Here is a 17,993-nt window from a genome sequence, read left to right as displayed (position 1 = left end):
AATTACCACATTCTAAGTTCTTGGGAAGAACTGGATGCACACGCAGACCAACACCAGTTTTAAAGAAGCGATAGCTGCAGTTTCACATTTTTCTATGTATAATAATTTTATATACTAATAACAGGTGCTTCCGATCCAGTCACGCACACGCGCCCGCAGCGCCACGGACGCTCTGGCAACAGTTACGTCAACTATGACAAACCCGCACCATTCTTTTTTCTTTTCTTTCTTTTTTTTTTCCGCCCTCGGCCGCGCATGCGTGCTTTTAGAAATTCTACCTGAGGCGTTCTTCCCATTGGCTCTTTGAACCGATTGAAGGAGGCGGAATCTATTGACGTCGCGAACCGGTCCTCACCCAAGGTCAAGTTATCGCCCGGCGCATGCGCACGCCGGGGAAGTGCGGGTCGGCGGGTGGGGGGGAAAAGGCCGGAAAAAGCGCTCCGCTGCCTTTGTATTTATATCGGAGTCTTTGCGCAAGCGCGGTTGTCACTCCTGCGACCAAGAAAAGGAAGACCGGTCGTCGTCGTCCTCTCGCAAGCCAGAAGGAGGCTGCTTCGGCTTCTTCTCTTCTCTTCCTCCCGTCTTTTCCGGGCCGTTTCCAGGCGGCGGAGGCCCCATGGCGATGAACTACAACGCCAAGGCGGACGGGCAGCCGGAGGCCAGCGGCCTCGGGGCCCCCGGCGGGCCGCCCGGCGGGCCGGCCACCAAGAGCCGCAAGCCCGACAACACGGCTTTCAAGCAGCAGCGTTTGCCGGCCTGGCAGCCCATCCTCACCGCCGGCACCGTCCTGCCGGCTTTCTTCGTCATAGGCCTCATCTTTATCCCCATCGGCATCGGCATCTTCGTCACCTCCAACAACATCCGCGAGTTCGAGGGGAGTCCTCGGGGACGGGGACGGGGGACGGGCGGCGGGGCGCCGAGGAGGGGAGGCTGCTGGCGGCGCGGGGCTCTCACGGCTTAGCGGCCCAGGGATCTTCAAACTGGGCCTTTTGGTGACTTGTGGACTTCAACTCCCAGAATTCCTCAGCCAGGCACACACTGGCTGAGGAATTCTGGGAGTTGAAGTCCACAGGTCATAATAAGGCCAAGTTTGGAGACCCCTGGCTTAGCCTCTTGAGAGCTTGAGAGGCCTCACCTGCCCGGGTTGCGGGTTGCCGGCCCGGCCCGCTTGGAGTTCCTTGGAAACGAGGACGGGCTGGCGCAGAACTCGGCCGACCGGGGTCCGACTCGGAGTTCCTCTCTTTCGGTCCCCCAGAATCGTTTCTTGCGGTTGCTGAGGAAGAGCTCTTATTTTTGGGGGGTGGAGGGGTGGGGAGGGGAGAGAAATGGTAGGACACGGGCAGGGCCGCTGACACGCAGGGCTAACAACCTGGCGAGGGAACGAGTGGGTGCGTGAAGGGACGGGCCCTCTCGGGGAAATTCCCGCGTGGGCTGCCGAGGCCTGGTTAATCGTGGCTTTGTGAAGTTGTCTCACACCAGTGGGGTGTGTAAGTGAAGGGTAGGCGTTAAGGGGGTGCTTGGGACCTGTCGGGGGATGCCACTTCCTGAGGAACGGGGAAGCTCCAGTGTTCACTGAACATCTGCTGTGGTTTTGGGGAGACCTTGAGAAGGTTGTCGGAGCAGCCTGCATCAGGAATCCGTAGGAGTGCTTAGTGTATAACAGGATAACAGAGTTGGAAGGGACCTTGGGGGTCATCTAGTCCAACCCCCTGCTCAGGCAGGAAACCCTATGCCATTTCAGGCAAATGGCTGGCCAGTCTCTTGTTAAAAACTTCCAGTGTTGGAGCATTCACCACTTCTGGAGGCAGGTTGTTCCACTGGTTAATTGTTCTAACTGTCAGGAAGTTTCTCCTTAGTTCTAGGTTGCTTCTCTCCTTCACTAGTTTCCATCCGTTGCTTCTTGTCCTGCCTTCAGGTGCTTTGGAGAATAGCTTGACTCCCTCTTCTTTGTGGCACCCCCTGAGATATTGGAACACTGCTATCATGTCACCCCTCGCCCTTCTCTTCATTAAACTACACACACCCAATTCCAGCAACTGTGCCTTTATAATGTTTTCGCCTCCAGTCCCCTAGTCATGTTTGTTGTAGCACACAGTGGCAGAAAACAGCACTCCAGAACCAAACTCTTCAACCCACCCACACCCTTTTATGAAGTTTTATTTATTATATGAAAATAATTAAATACTACTTGAGCAAGAGCACTATAAATAACGGTTAATCCCATTGCTCCATGGTTAGTCCTATTTATCAATTTGGGAAAGTCTGGTCTAGATTTTCACATGTTTAATTTAGAGGAGCCAACTGGGCAAAAGTTTATTTCTTCAAGTCAGAAAGTAAAGGAAAACAAGTAGATTTTACACAGCCCAATTTTATAAAAATAAAATGGATAGAAGCAGAGTTACCTGTTTTGAGTGTTTATTGTATTATAAAACAGTATGTGAAAGTGCAGGGACGTGGTGACTCAGTGGGTTAGGATGCTGAGCTTGTCGATCAGAAGATCAGCAGTTTGGCGGGTCGAATCCCGAGTGCCGCGTAGCAGAGTGAGCGCCTGTTACTCGTCCCAGCTTCTGCCAACCTAGCAGTTTGAAAGCACGTAAAAATGCAAGTAGAAAAATAGGGACCACTACGGTAGGAGTGTTCTGTGCACCTTTGGCGTCTAGTCATGCCGGCCACATGACCACGGAGATGTCCTCGGACAAGTGCTGGCTCTTCGGCTTTGAAACGGAGATGAGCACCGGCCCCTAGAGATGGAAATGACTAGCACGCATGTGCGGGGGAACCTTTACCTTTACCTTTGTTTATTAAAGAGTGAAAAAAAAACAATTTGCTGTAATTTCAAAAGTTATAATTGGAATGTCTTCATCCTAAGGAGAATAGCATGTTAGCAATAATTGCAACCATGACAAAGGTACTTATGACAGATCTTGTGTGTTTTATACAGTGTTGAGATTTTGATGATTAATAATATAGAGAACATTGTATTCAGTACAACTTATTCCAAGTATGATCGTAATTTAAAGAGTTTTAGAACAGACTAGCGTTTATCATTCGTCATCTCAGGATTTTCTTTTACACTGTGGACTACCCTCCGTGTGTCCAATTACATAGATGTGTGTTTTCTTGATGGATAATGTACGTTGTGTGAAGTCCAGAGGATATGAGCCACCTAAAGTATTATTTTTATGACACATTGCAATTGTTGGTACCAGGGAGTTGAGGGGTTATTGTTTTTATTATTTGCATATTGGGTATTTATTTTTATAAGCTGCTCAGAGTCACTGAGGATGAGTAGGCGGCCATATGAATTTTCATAATAAAGTATTTTCTTCCACTGTTTTCAGTGCTTATAGCATTGTATTTAATTTTAGGTTTATGAATTTTGTGACCTCTGATTTTTCCATTTATATTTTTAAAATGCTGGCTTAGCAAGCTGTCATTGGTAAAAATCGATTATTATTTGAGAGGACATAAAGTTTAAGCCAGCAAGAACTATTAAAATTGTGTATGAATCTGAAGAGGTGAAAGAACATATTTGGAAATGATTGTAAAAAGAAATAAGCAAATTCAGCTTTAAGTTTTTATCATTGGATAACAAAGTATGATATAAGAGGGAAGAGAGGATGAATGGGATGAAATTAACAGTGCAAAGAAATTTGTGATCACGAAGTAAAGCCTTTGGGAAAAATTATTAAATTTGTATTTATAATAATTTATACTAAATATATATTTAAAATGTGGATTGCTAGTGGATTTCCTTTTATACAGCAGGCAAAACAAATTCAGAAATAAAATTGAGAGAAGATGAAGCTACAGTATTTCCAAAGGTCATCTTGGACTCATTTTTTACTGATATTTTAGATGGAAATCAAGAAAATGAAAATCTTACATAATATATCTTTTACATACTAGAAATCTGATAAATAAGCAAAATGGAATAAGCTCATCAGAATTCTGATGTTTAGATCTTACGAGTATTAGCAGGTGACAGAAAACAGTGCTATGTTTGTGGGGATTAGCAGTTACATGACCATGTGAAGTTTTTTTTCCCTGCCCCTAACCTTTTTGGAGAGACAAATAGTTTAGGCGGCTGGTGTTGCCTGAGATGTATTTGAGAGTGGTATCTGTGGAAGGAGACTGTACTTGTCAACAACATATATTTTTGTGTAAAACAATTCATTAGTCCTGCTGGTATTTCAGACTGATAGTTCTAAGAGCATCAGATGAACAACAGTGTGCTAAATTCTGGGAGAAATTTCACTCCTGACTGACTTCCCATTTTCCAGTGGCTATTAATTTTGAAGTTTTTAATTACTATTTCTCTTGCCTGTACTCTTATCTAGCTAATAAGTAACTTTACCACAAATACCTATTATTCCTTTTTTAACCATGAAAGCAGACTTGAATTGCAAATAAACAACAACAAAAGCAAGATTCTTAAATTTGGCATATCACTAAATATAAAGCAGTGCTTTACCATATTAACAAGAATGAGTTAGGAATTCCTTTTTGTGTACTTTTAAAGTATATAAAATAGGCTTTCATGTGTCGTGTGAAAGATTTTTCAGAGGGAATATATCACCTTTCCTATCTAACCAAATCTGGCTTACATAATTCATTAGTTACTGGTATTTGACAGGGATGCTGTAGTGCTGATGTACAGATCTAATATACATACACAATTTGGTAGTGCTGATGTACAGATCTAATATACATACACAATTTTACTGCCTGCAACAGTGTGTGTATCCTGTATTCTGGAAGAAATTCAGTGTGTTTAAAGCAGCTGCACCCAAGTCTTAGCATGACATGGAGTTTACCAGTAAAATGGTTGTATGTGCACACATGCTGCAAAACAGCAATATGAGCTTGCAGAGAACATGCATAAAGCTGTTTGTTAATGCTACCATATATAAACCATTTTGGAGGGCTTTGTGTAGCCACATAAAATAAGAGTCATATTGAGGAAATGTTAGGTGGTAGCATCCAATTAAAGAAATTGTTCTTTTTCAGTGTAAATCTTTGAATACTTTTAGAATTCCAAAAGTCAGCCTGAAATGTATGTATGTCTTTGGTGCTTTCTGTTCCATTAATCATTTTCTAAAAATAGGCAGCTTTTTGATGTCTTAAGAACAAAAAGCTTCTTAAACTGTCAATGCAGAGAAATTTCCTCCATTATTGTTGCTGTAATAAAAAGATTCTAAGAAGTAATATTCATTTATCAGTTTGTGTGTGTTGTTCTCTTAATTCAGTAAACATTGTATATGCTGTTCCTTATTTTCCAGTAGCATCTGCTAACTCTTTAACCCTAATTATTATTATTACAATATTAAGGCAAATTAGTAATACTCTGTCAGGAGTTAGGCTATATTTGAGCGTGATTGCTTCATTTAGCTCATCGTTCCTAGGATACTACCATTTTAAAGTGAGTATTGGAATACATGGTTTGGTATTAGACAGTTACAAATCTATGTTATATTCTGACTTGTCTAAGAAGATCTCTGTACATAATTCTACGGATTTCATTATGATTCAATCCATTGAAAATATATGCTGCATATATATTTTTAACATGTTAAAAATGACATAGAAAGCCATTCATTTTATGGTAATCTAAATATGCATGGTTTCACTTAGCATCCTCTTTTCTAATAATAGTTCACTTCCCCGAGAACACTATAGGAACCATAGGATTAGCAGTGACTCATATATGTACAGATATGCTATATATTGTGATTTAATATTGGCTTTATAATCTTCCCTCCACCTTATTCCTGTCTTCCTTTTTTCTATTACAGATTGACTATACAGGAATAGATCCAAATAGTTCCTGCAATAAATGTTTAAATGTATCTTGGAATGCCTCACCCTGTCACTGTGTCATTAACTTCACATTGGATCAGTCATTTGAGGTTTGTTATACTCTTATCTGTCTAGCTTTGTCTAGTATGGCCTTGCACTCTTACATTCCAGCAAAATAAATCAAGGAATAGCTGGAAAAAAAAGAGAGAGAGAAATGGAGGGTTCTGGGATGGAAAGTCAAATCTCAGATCTAACTCCCATTGAGATTCTGTAGGATGATTTGGATTGGACTGTGCATACAAGAAACTCCTCAAACATCAGATGGCTGAAATCTGCATCCATGAATACGAAAAAGTTTCTCCCGGTCAATTTCAAAGACTGGTAGACAGTTATAAGAAATAACTACTTGAGGTTGCTACTGCTAAATGGAACAATGCCAGATATTAGAGCCACGGGTATGCTTACTTTTCGCACAGAAGGAAATGTCATCTCTCGTAACTTCTTTAATAAATGATTGCAAAATCAGTTTTCCTAGCTTTTGTGTTCAGTTACATCACTTTTATATAGTGAAGATACAATATTGATAGGTCCACGTACGTTTAAAAAAACCCTTTATTTTTCATATGACTGTAAATATATGACTGAAGGAAAATGATCCTTCTGCTCCTGTGTAGCTCCAAAGTAGAATGCCTTCATAATAAATCTAAAGCAAACAGGAATGGACAGGATACAAGCAGGATAAATTGATTAAATAATTGAATCTAAAATCAGGTATGTGGAACATTTGTGTAATTTTAGTTGAACTAATAAGTGTGTGGAAACTTATTTTTTTTAGAATGGTTACCTTTCTTCCTCAAGAAATCTTTATGCACTGACCTACATGAACTAGTTTTTTTGTTAATTTATTGTAATAAAAATTAGGTCTAGAGCAGTGATGGCAAACCTTTTAGAGACCGAGTGCCCAAAAACTGCCTGCTCCACTCACCCCGCCCGCCCTCAGGGCCATCCACGGCCCGCTGCAATCACCGAGGTGGCCCTGCAGTGCCATGGTGGCCACGCCCTCCGCCCGTACCCCACAGCATCATCTGCCCAGCTGCCATGTGCTTGGCTGCGCTGCTCCATGCGAGTCACACCCGGGGTGACTCCGGGGGGGTGCTGCTGGTGAGGAGGGGCTGGGGTGATGGCATGCGTGCCCACAGAGAGGGCTCCAAGTGCCACCTCTGGCACTCGTGCCATAGGTTCGCCACCCCTGGTCTAGAGTAATGTTAAATGCATGTGCTTTTCATTGTTGTTTTGCTTTCTTTATAGCTTTATTTTTCTTATCCCTGTATTTCTATGGGTAGTGCCCAGTGTAGAAGGTACCAGAAAAATCCCACCAAAAAATTCTGCTTTGTATATTTTGTATTAAACTATCCACACAAAGGTTTTCCTCACCCTGGTGGGTTCATGTTGTACGGCTTACTGGTTTCCTGTTACCAGCAAAGCCAGACTTTTAAGTTGAGCAACAGACTTAAAAAATCCTACCCGGATGAATAAGGCATGAATTCTGAAAACCTAGTGAAACTACTGCTATACCTAACTGCGTGAATGTTATAATCATTGAAACATCCTAACTTATTTTTTTTAGGGCAATGTGTTTATGTACTATGGATTATCCAACTTTTACCAAAATCACCGTCGCTATGTAAAGTCTCGGGATGATAGTCAGCTAAATGGAAATAACATTTCTTTACACGTAAGTAAAATTCTTTGCGTATGTTGTCATGATTTTCCAAAAATTTGTTTTTAAATATGGATGTTTTTGTGTATGTATGTGTGTGTTAGAGATTGCTACATTGTTTTCTCATACAGCTTCCTTTCTTTCTTCTAAATATTTATTTATTGAATTTTTACTTGTTTTTGTACCAAAGAATTCTGCTCTAGTTATAGTAGATCCTTCATGACTGTAAACAGAATAATGAATTGTGAGTAGGTCTAGATCTTCAAGGGAAGGTTTGGGATATGTACAGATGATTGTAATAATAGGAAGAAGCCTTGCTGAAGAAGTGAAGTCTGTTGGTATAAATTTGAACATAGCTTGAAATAAATTATGTATTAGTCATTTGGCTTTGGAAGCTTTAGCCCAAGCTTATCGTAAGAAATTATTATAATACAAATAAACATTACCTCATTGATCAGTGGTAAGAAGTAGATTTAATGACAAATTTGATGACAGATCTTTTACATGAACACGTTTCAAAAGGTACCGTATTTTCCGGCGTATAAGACGACCCGGCGTATAAGACGACCCCCGACTTTTAAGATGATTTTCAAGGTTTTTTGTCTTATACGCCGGAAAATACGTACATGCCAGTTGCCAAGTGTCCGACACAAGCCCGATTCAGCCCCGTCTGATGCAGATGGTGCAAAGCCTCCCTTTTGAAGCCCAAAGGGGCTTTTCCTTCCACCCACCCATTTGAGAGCACATTTGCAGACGGAGCAGCCGCGCGTCTGGAGCCAAGCCCCGCCCAGGAGGCGGTCAGCCAGGTGGGCTCGGAAGACGCGCTGGAGAGGCGGGCTTGGGGCGGCCATGCTGAGGCCGGCTGGCGAGGGCCACTGTGTGGTCTGCAGGCGAGAGGGGCGCCAGGCCCGCCGGAAGTCCCCAGAAGTTCCCCAAACTTGGAACGGCCTGGCGGCAGGCGGGCGCTCCCTCCCCAATCCGCCGGTAGCCGGGTGCGGGTGGGGGGAAGGAAAGCCGGGCGTGGGCTTCTGCGGCTGGTTGCGAGGCCGGATGCGGGTGTCTGCCGGGAGAGATAGCGGGTAGCAGGGCGCGCTCTGCTTATGCTCAGATGCCGCTTGGGTGAGGGGGAGGGGCTTCCTGCCGCTCCCGGGGTCTGGCGTTTGCAAGGGGGAGGGGAAGGGGCTTAGAGGCTCTAGGGGGTGGGAAGGGAGAGTCACGATGGAGGGGGGACTGGACTAAGGAGGCTTGAAGTTGCTTTGCAAGAACGGGGACGTTCGACTGATTTATGTTTTTTTTCCCAGCGTATAAGACGACTGGGCGTATAAGACGACCCCCCAACTTTTGAGAAGATTTTCATGGGTTAAAAAGTCGTCTTATACGCCGGAAAATACGGTATTCTTGCACTTTAGATTTAATGTGATTATACTGAATATTTTTACTTTCATGATACCAAAATTGACTCTTTTTTTATCATTTAGAAACCTAGTAAAGAGTGTGAACCTTACCATACGAGTGAGAATAAACCAATTGCTCCTTGTGGAGCCATTGCCAACAGCATGTTCAACGGTATGATATTTTTAAAAGTATATTATGACACATTGCACTTCTGAATTGTGTTTTGTTAAGTAAAAACAAAGAATGTTCATGAAATCCATATAGTTCCCTACACCAACTTGAATGCTCATTCAGTTCAGAGAGTATTAAGTTAGACAAGTCATTAGCCAGACTTGGTATAAGACATACCCATCCTTATAACATGACTGGCATGCTAATTTCACCAAAGTGAAGGCTGGTGGAGCCACCCCCTCCTTCAATGAAGCCAGTATTATTTTATGGGTCCAAGCACATGTCACTTTCCACTTCGTCAGGAGTTGTTTCAAATTTGTTCATGCAAGATCATACCTCCCTTCTAATGGGCTTCAAGTTCATATTTATTTGACATACTTTTTAAACTTGTGTGACTAGGAAGAAAAAACAGGCCACTGGGTTTTCACATTTCTGTATATTCTGTACTGTGATAATTTATTTTGATAGCCACGTCATGTCTTATGACAGTTTGCAGAATCACTTGGAAATATTTCATTTCATAACCAATGTACTTACTTTTGCATAAAACAGAAGTATATAAATTATTAATAAAACCTAGACACTGATTAGATTTTAATTGTTTTTCTTTTTAGATACATTGACACTTGTTCGTTATGACCACAATACCTCTAAGCCCATAACTATTTCTCTGCTGAGAAAAGGCATTGCTTGGTGGACAGACAAAAATGTTAAGTTCAGGAATCCTACTGGTGAAACAAAAAACTTGACAATACTTTTTCAAGGTAAAAATATAACCAGTGGCTAATTGTTTATATATTATTGTGCAACAATTCTCATTGCAAACTTCTTGGAATGGTGTCATTAGAATGGCTGAAATTTATTTTATTTTCATTGTTTTTTATATATATACATACACACAGAGACACACACACACATATGATTTTAAAGCGCAAGTAGGTAAAATATGTGTGACTAGATGTATGTTCACTACTGAAACAGTAGAGTTATTTTTAGAATTTCTTCTTGGACTGCCATGTGCATTCCTTTTTCAATCTCCACAACTCTTTTATAACTCTTTAAACTGCTGTTTCCAGTAATTACAGAAGTGTCAGTAATTTTGATGGAAGGAGTAAAATATACTTGGCAAGCATGTCTGCTACTTAAAGTTACAGAAGATGTCCTCAAAGGAGGGTGGGAATGACCACACGTAATATTGAATTATAACTCCCTAGTATTTTTCATCAAGGGTATAGGGAGGTAAAAAATGTAGTTTGTAAAACTCTAGGTTGGCCCCTGGCTTTGTAAAAGAAGTTACTTTTATTTACTGTGTTGCTTTTTCTGTTCTGAAAGATTATATTGGAAACAAGACTGTTGCACATGGTTTGAATGAGTTTTTACAAGGGTAACTTGAAAAATGTTTTTAGTGAAATGCGGAAACACCTTTTTCTGAAGATAAATTGTCTTGACTAATTTTAGTGTTTGCATTTTTTTTAAAGGAACATCAAAACCTGTCAACTGGCGCAAGCCAGTGTATTTGTTAGATTCTGATCAGGACAACAACGGGTTCATCAATGAAGACTTTATTGTATGGATGCGTACTGCAGCACTGCCTACATTCCGTAAGCTGTATCGTCTTATAGAGAAGCAAGATAACTTACAACCTACTTTGCCAGCTGGGAAATATTCTTTGGAAATAGAATATAGTATCCTTTATTTGAACATTGTAAGGGGCTAAGTGTATCATTTACCTAAAGGAACAGAGTGAGTGGGAAAACGTTGTAGGAGTACATGGTGGGTTATTTAAATATATATTTCATTCTAATATTATTTGATTGTATGGAATGGAAATAGTGTAGATAATTACACTATTTCGTATTCCCAACCAAGGAAAATCTACATATATGGAAGATTGCAATAACATTTTTGTTATTTTTGTTATTGTGTGAATACATTCATAATGCTGGGAAAAGCCATAAGTGAGTTGGTTGGTGGCTATAGTGGTGCACTCCTTTGTATCATTATTGCAAGAGGTGAATGGTGCAGAGGTAGTGTTTAGAAGCTAATTCTTAGTTCAACGACCAAATCCATACAGTATTGAGTTAATAGCCTGTGGAGATTTTCTTTAAAGTTTTTAAGATTAGATGTTGTTCATTCATAAGGAGATTCACTAGCCTCTCTGACCTAAAATCTCAAATTAAAGGCTCACCAACCTTCAATAGATTCAAATTCAATTATTGCTGTCCTAATGAGAATATAGCTACATTATCGAAACAATCCTTGAGTATTACCTCACTTTTTAAAAACATCTGCAACTAGTAGACTTGGCTTTGCTTTTTAAAAAAAATATCATTAGTTAGCCTACAATATTTTGTATAGCGGAATAGCTTCATAATAAATGGATTGATTATACCATTTTGTATTGTTTTTTTGTTTAGGCTGATGTTTAAAATTATGCAACTTCAATATTTCTGTATGATTTTCCTATGCATATGTCAGATTATCCTGTGCACAGCTTTGATGGGCGGAAACGGATGATCCTGAGCACCATTTCATGGATGGGAGGCAAAAATCCATTCCTGGGAATAGCGTATATAACAGTGGGTTCCATTTGTTTTTTTCTTGGAGTAGTGCTGCTTGTCATTCATCACAAATACGGAAACCGGAACAATAGTGCAGACATTCCCAATTAATCTAAATGCTCGAAATCACATGTACTGCATGTGCATCAAGGCGAGTCCAGAGTGGACACAGCTTTTGAAAGCTAGATCCCTGGTAGTTGCTTCTGGGACAGAATACATAACCATATTTGAAGCCTTCATTTCCCTCACAGTGGATTAATCTGAAGATAACAGCCATAAAACAATGCCGTCAAGAGGCTTTTTGAAGTTTGCTTGTTGCTGGACAGGTGCCATGATGCGCATATAGTCTTTCCTCACCTAATGCATCTGCTGCTCGTTTGTATGCTTTACATGTCAATACTGTACAGCAATAATGTGTTTAGAATAGCTTTCTTAGCATTTTTAAGGACCAATGGTGTGCTGGTTTTTAGAAGGAAAAAAAAGCCTGTTTAGGTTTTGTCAACCAAAGTATTTCACAGATGAGCTTTGTAACTCATGTACAACTCAATATGAATTAAGCCCAACTTCCTGCTTAATGTTCACAATTCCAATAAGTATGTTTTGACATGTGAACTGGTTCAACTAAAAGCTTACTTTTTGCCCAGTGACATGAAAGCTGCTTTCGATATAGAAGTAACTGGCATAAAAATAACTCCCATTATGTTCTGCTTAAATATCCATCTTATGTTCAGCATCCCATGTGGCTGAAATCACTGAGCTTATTCCAATAGAAGTGAAGAGATTTATTTACTGTGTCAGTAAATAAAAAATATTTCTTTTGGTTAAAAAAAGCAAGGCTTTAAGAATTTCAGATGCTACAGTTCACCCAAAGCTCTTGTGTTCCTCAAATATTACATAGATATAAGCTAAAAGTTGCTGTGGTGGAATGTGGGAACTTTTGCATCTTGCACACTTTAAGTCCAATCTGTCCACATTATAAGAAAACAGACCAGGGACTTTAAAACTATGTATATATACATATATATATATGTCTCTCTCTATATGTATATATACATATGCATATATATATACATATTGATACTAATATATATAAAATTGCTGTGTACATAGATGTTGTTTTACATGAAATTTGCTTGTCAATCTGAATGTTTGCTATTTAATAAATGGTATCATTTGTTTTATGAAACAGTGTGGTTATCTGAAATGTATCTCCTTAAAACAGCTTTATCTCTGGTGGCTGTCAAAAAGGACTTGAGAGTAACACAGAATTCACTTTGGCAGTTGTGATACATCACAAATCTGGAACTTAACAACCAAGTAAAATCTAACCGATTTTTCCCCTATTCAAGCAACTTCCATGGACAAAACTATCCCCAAAATACTTCCTTGCATGCAAATGTTTTTCCCCAGTGCCTGTATTGTACAAATTAATAGCTACTACCACCAGATTATGGATTTTGAATGAGTATTCATCAGTGAGCGTTATCATTTTACTGGCAAAGGATAGTCATGCTAATTATAGTATCCACCTTAAATTATAGCAGAAAGCAGACAGTACAGGCTTTTAAAACTGTTATTGTATTATATAACTGGTTTCACACAAAGTAAATGGTAATAGGACTAAACTAGCTTGAATGAAGTATTCAATCCTTAAACTTATATTTTTTTCAGTCCAAGCATCTGGAACAGATACCTAATAGTATAGCATATCTAGAGTGCTTGAAATCAACTAAGTTGATTTCCCTCATACCTTCACCAACTTAGTTGATTTTGGTGATGGTAATGGGGGAAATAGGTCCACCTATTTATTAGCCTATCTTAACAGGCAAGAAATCTTTTATCTTCATATAAAATAATCTTCAACATTGTGCCAGCTTCTTCAGTTGTCTTAACCCTCTTAAAATTGACAGCTGTTTCAAACAAGCCTATTAAAAACCTGCTGCCTTCTATTAAAGCTGTTTCCTACGGTAAGAAAAGTAATTATCTTAAAAGCTTGTTGTAAATACATTCAAATTTATATACCCTGAAGGACTTTTAGAAAAAAAATATTTTTACCAAGAATAAACTTTTAACTTGACAAAAAATATGATTTTGTATTAGCTGATCTTTCTCTTTTAGCTATTGTTTAAGTTTAAGTTTATTATATTTGTATACCGCCCTTCTCCCGAAGGACTCAGGGCGGTGAACAGGGCACATATAAAATACACGGTACAAAAGTTAAAAGAGAATTAAATAGAAGCCCGAGCTAAAACAATAGATAATAGTATAAAAAACCCGCAATAAAAACCCCAACACATCCCCCATCAGGCCAGGCCGGCTTGTTCAAATAAATAGGTCTTCAGATCGCGTCGGAAGGAGCGAAGGTCAGGCGCCGTCCGGAGCTCAACCGGCAGCTGATTCCATAAGTCCGGAGCGCCCACAGAGAAGGCCCTCCCCCTGGGGGCCGCCAGACGACATTCTCTGACTGGTGGCCTGAGGAGGCCCCTGAGGAGGCCCTCACTGTGGGAACGCACAGGGCGGAGGGAAGTTGACGCCGGCAGCAGGTGATCCCCGAGGTACTCCAGACCCATGCCATGTAGGGCCTTGAAAACCATTACCAAAACCTTGAATCTCACTCGGAAGACAACTGGTAGCCAATGCAGCTCACGGAGCAGAGGTGTAACATGGGAGTATCGGGAAACTCCCAAGACAACTCTCGCGGCTGCATTCTGTACCAGTTGGAGCCTCCGAGTGGTCTTCAAGGGAAGCCCCATGTAGAGAGCGTTGCAGTAGTCCAGACGAGGGGTCACGAGCGCATGAGTGACCGTACACAGGGCATCCCGGTCTAGATAGGGCCGCAACTGGCGCACCAGGCGAACCTGGGCGAAGGCCCCCCTAGTCACAGCCACTATATAGTCTTCCAAAGTAAGCAGCGAATCTAGGAGGACTCCCAAGTTGCGAGCCCTATCTACGGGGGGTAAAAGCTCACCCCCCATGGAAAGAGGTGGAATATTCTGAATATGCCGGTATGCACAGCCACTCAGTCTTGTCGGGGTTGAGTTGAAGTCTGTTCCTCCCCATCCAGACCCGAACCGCTTCCAGGCAACGGGACATCACATCGAGGGCATCACTGGGGTGGTTTGGGGTAGAAATGAAAAGTTGGGTATCATCAGCATACTGATGATACCCAACTCCAAAACCACGAATGATCTCACCCAGCGGTTTCATGTAGATGTTGACCAGGAGAGGCGAGAGGACCGACCCCTGAGGAACTCCACAAACGAGAGACCTCGAGGTCGACCTCTGCCCCCCTGCCAACACCGACTGCGAACGTCCCAGGAGATAGGAGGAGAACCACTGAAGAACTGTGCCTCCCACTCCCAATCCCCTGAGACGCCACAGCAGGATACCATGGTCGATGGTATCGAAAGCCGCTGAGAGGTCTAATAGGAATAGGACAGAGGAATATCCCCTGTCCCGGGCCCTCCAGAGATCATTCACCAGAGCGACCAATGCCGTCTCCGTGCTGTACCCGGGCCTGAAACCTGATTGGCACGGGTCTAGATAATCCGCTTCATCCAGGACCAGCGGGAGCTGATGCGCAACCACACTCTCAACAACCTTCGCAAGGAAGCGAAGGTTGGAGACCGGACGAAAGTTATTTAACACAGCTGGGTCCAAGGCAGGCTTCTTGAGGAGAGGTCTCACCACCGCTTCCTTCAAGACAGCAGGGAAACTACCCTCACTCAAAGAGGCAGATATAACCGCCTGGAACCAGCCTCGTGTCCCCTCCCGGGCTGCATAAACCAGCCAGGACGGGCACGGGTCCAATAAACATGTGGTGGAGCTCAATCTCCCCATAATCCTGTCCACTTCCTCCGGGGTCACAGAATCAAACTCCTCCCAGATAACATCGACAAGACCGCCCGTGTCCTGATCGTCAGACTCTGCCCAGTTGTAGTCCAGACCGGTCCGAATCCGAGCGATTTTATCCGAGAGATGTTGACTAAACTCCTCGGCACGACCCTGCAAGGGTTCCTCCCTCACCTCCTGATTAAGGAGGGAGCGGGTCACCCTAAACAGGGTGGCTGGGCGGTTATCTGCGGACGCGACAAGGGCGGAGAACTAATTAGACCTCACCGCCCTTATCGCTGCAAGATAAGACCTAATATAGGTTCTTAGTCGCAATCGGTCGGATTCGGATCGGCTGGACCTCCAACAGCTCTCTAGGCCCCGTCTCCGACGCTTCATCTCCCGAAGCTCTGCGGAGAACCATGGAGCTCGCTGGGATCTGCACCGGGTCAGGGGCCGCAAGGGTACAACTCGGTCAAGTGCCTCCGTGGCTGCCCTTTCCCAGGCTTCCACTAAGGCATCTGCCAAGTTGTGAGCAACGGAGGCAGGTGGTGACCCCAGCGCTGCCTGGAACCTATCAGGATCCATTAAGTGCCTGGGGCGGTACCATCTAGTTGGTTCCATACACCCATGGCGGGGGGTGGCAAAACGGAAGACCAGCCGCAGGAGATGACAGGGGCATAACAATTGGGGAGCCCCCCCCAAGATCATCTAACCACCGTCCAGATAAGAAAACCAAGTCAAGGGTGTGGCCTCCCAAATGAGTCGGTCCAAGAATTACTTGCGTCAGGTCCATGGCCGTCATGGAAGCCATGAACTCCCGAGCTAACTCAGATGATCCTCCTAGGGATGGTAGATTGAAGTCACCCAAAACTATAAGTTTGGGGAACTCAATCACCAACCCCGAGAGGATGTTGAGTAGCTCAGGCAGACTAGGCGAAAGGTACACCAGCAGCAAGCCCAACTACGCCCCAGGACCACATCTCAAAAAGAGAGACTCACACCCGACTATCTGGGGAACGGTGGTCTCCCGCGGACACAAAGTCTCCCTAATAACTACTGGCAGTCATGCTTACTGAAAACATCTGGTAGAAAAAAACTGAAGGGTGAATTCCAACAGAACAAGCTAATTTTCTTATAAAACTAGTACAATTTGATCAAAATATTCATTCACAACTTGGCTACTTTGTCACCTATTACATACTTAAACACTTGCCATGTTTACATTAAGCATAGTTAGACTTTCCATGCTGCCAGGACAAGATTACCCATTCACAATATAGGTAGAGGATTTGTTATGCCTTGCAGGAATAGGGATTGGCGTTATACAGCAGTCTTGATTCAAAGGGGAAAAGACAATTTGGAGTACATGAGTGTTGATACAACTCCTATGGGCAACTTGTGAGGCCTTGGAAAAAGTCATTTTGATTTAAAGAAATGCCAACAGGTATTGTACATGCAACCTCACAGCACTCCATAACCCTTAGAGTCTGGATTATTGCACAGTCCCTTTTTTATTAAGGAAATATTCTATTCAACAAAAAAATAATGCTAAATTAAGTGGTCATGATCGACAATTGAACAATAATGCCTGATCCAAATCTTGCATTTGCTTTGCATATCTAAAGGCAGGTGGTTCTTGGCTTATGACCATTTGTTTAACAATGTTTAAAGTTACAACAGCCTGAAAAAAAGTGTTTTACAACCTGTGCTTGAAGTTATGATCGTTGTACCATCCTTGTGGTCACATGATTATATTTTGGGTGCTTGGCAACCGACTCACGTTAACGATCGGTTGCAGCATTCTGCAGTAATGTGATCATAATCTGCAATCTGCCCAACTGGTTTCTGGCAAGCAACTTCAATTGGGAAAGCCAGATTTGCATTATGTACATCTGCATAATAACCATGTGATTCACTTAACAACTCCAGTAAAAATGATCATAAAATTGAGTCCAGTGACATAATGACTTATCACATTGCTTAGCAATCAAAATTCTGGTCCCAACTGCGGTAAATTGTGGACTATTTGTAAGAAATTTCTATTCAGCCAGATGAAACCTGTTGGATTAAGTAACTGTTTCAGCTTGTCTTTTACTAAATATTAACAAAAAGCAGTAAGATATATCAGTGGACGTACAAATTTAAATTAATTTGCCTAGTGTGGAAAAGAAGGTATTTATTTCCATACAATATGCCACCCAGTTGCTTGCCTGTGATGGGCAGGGTAAATTTAATAAATAAAAATAAAAGTTGAGGAAAGAAGAATGAAAGTTGGTTGTATAAAAGAGAACTACTGAAATGGGTGAGTTAAGCAGTGACAACCAATATTGTATTACAGAACTAAAAAGAAAAATTCAGCACAAGGCAGATTCTTCTAATAATGAAGAAAATTAGAAAAGTAGAAAAAAATGGAAGTTATCAGTTCCTGCAATACTGTAGTATTACTTGGATTATTTTATTCTAAAACAAGCTTTATATAGCAAGTAATGCTATAAAACAGACCCATTTCCTTG

The 17,993-nt window shown here is 41.8% G+C and overlaps 1 protein-coding gene across 3 annotated transcripts; it reads left to right on the top strand.

Annotated features, from left to right (window-relative positions):
- The first annotated feature begins 396 nt into the window (after positions 1-396).
- Positions 397-12,832, top strand: TMEM30A (transmembrane protein 30A). Of its 3 annotated transcripts, none has more exons than XM_081314592.1 (7): positions 397-874; positions 5,796-5,909; positions 7,427-7,534; positions 8,998-9,085; positions 9,700-9,849; positions 10,564-10,770; positions 11,564-12,832. In XM_081314592.1, exons 1-7 carry the CDS (start codon positions 617-619, stop codon positions 11,755-11,757), a joined length of 1,119 nt encoding a protein of 372 aa, XP_081170718.1. In that variant the 5' UTR covers positions 397-616; the 3' UTR covers positions 11,758-12,832. The 3 variants fall into 3 exon arrangements, with proteins under 3 accessions (XP_081170718.1, XP_081170717.1, XP_081170716.1); XM_081314591.1 differs by lacking the exon at positions 397-874 and adding an exon at positions 2,885-2,908; XM_081314590.1 differs by lacking the exon at positions 397-874 and adding an exon at positions 4,701-5,422.
- The last annotated feature ends 5,161 nt before the right edge of the window (positions 12,833-17,993 follow it).

Source organism: Vipera berus, assembly GCF_964194415.1.
Source record: "Vipera berus genome assembly, chromosome: 1".
In the NCBI taxonomy this organism is placed as follows: Eukaryota; Metazoa; Chordata; class Lepidosauria; order Squamata; family Viperidae; genus Vipera; species Vipera berus.
The sequence above is the reverse complement of the archived record's forward strand: the minus strand, read 5'-3'. Positions and strand labels throughout refer to the sequence as shown.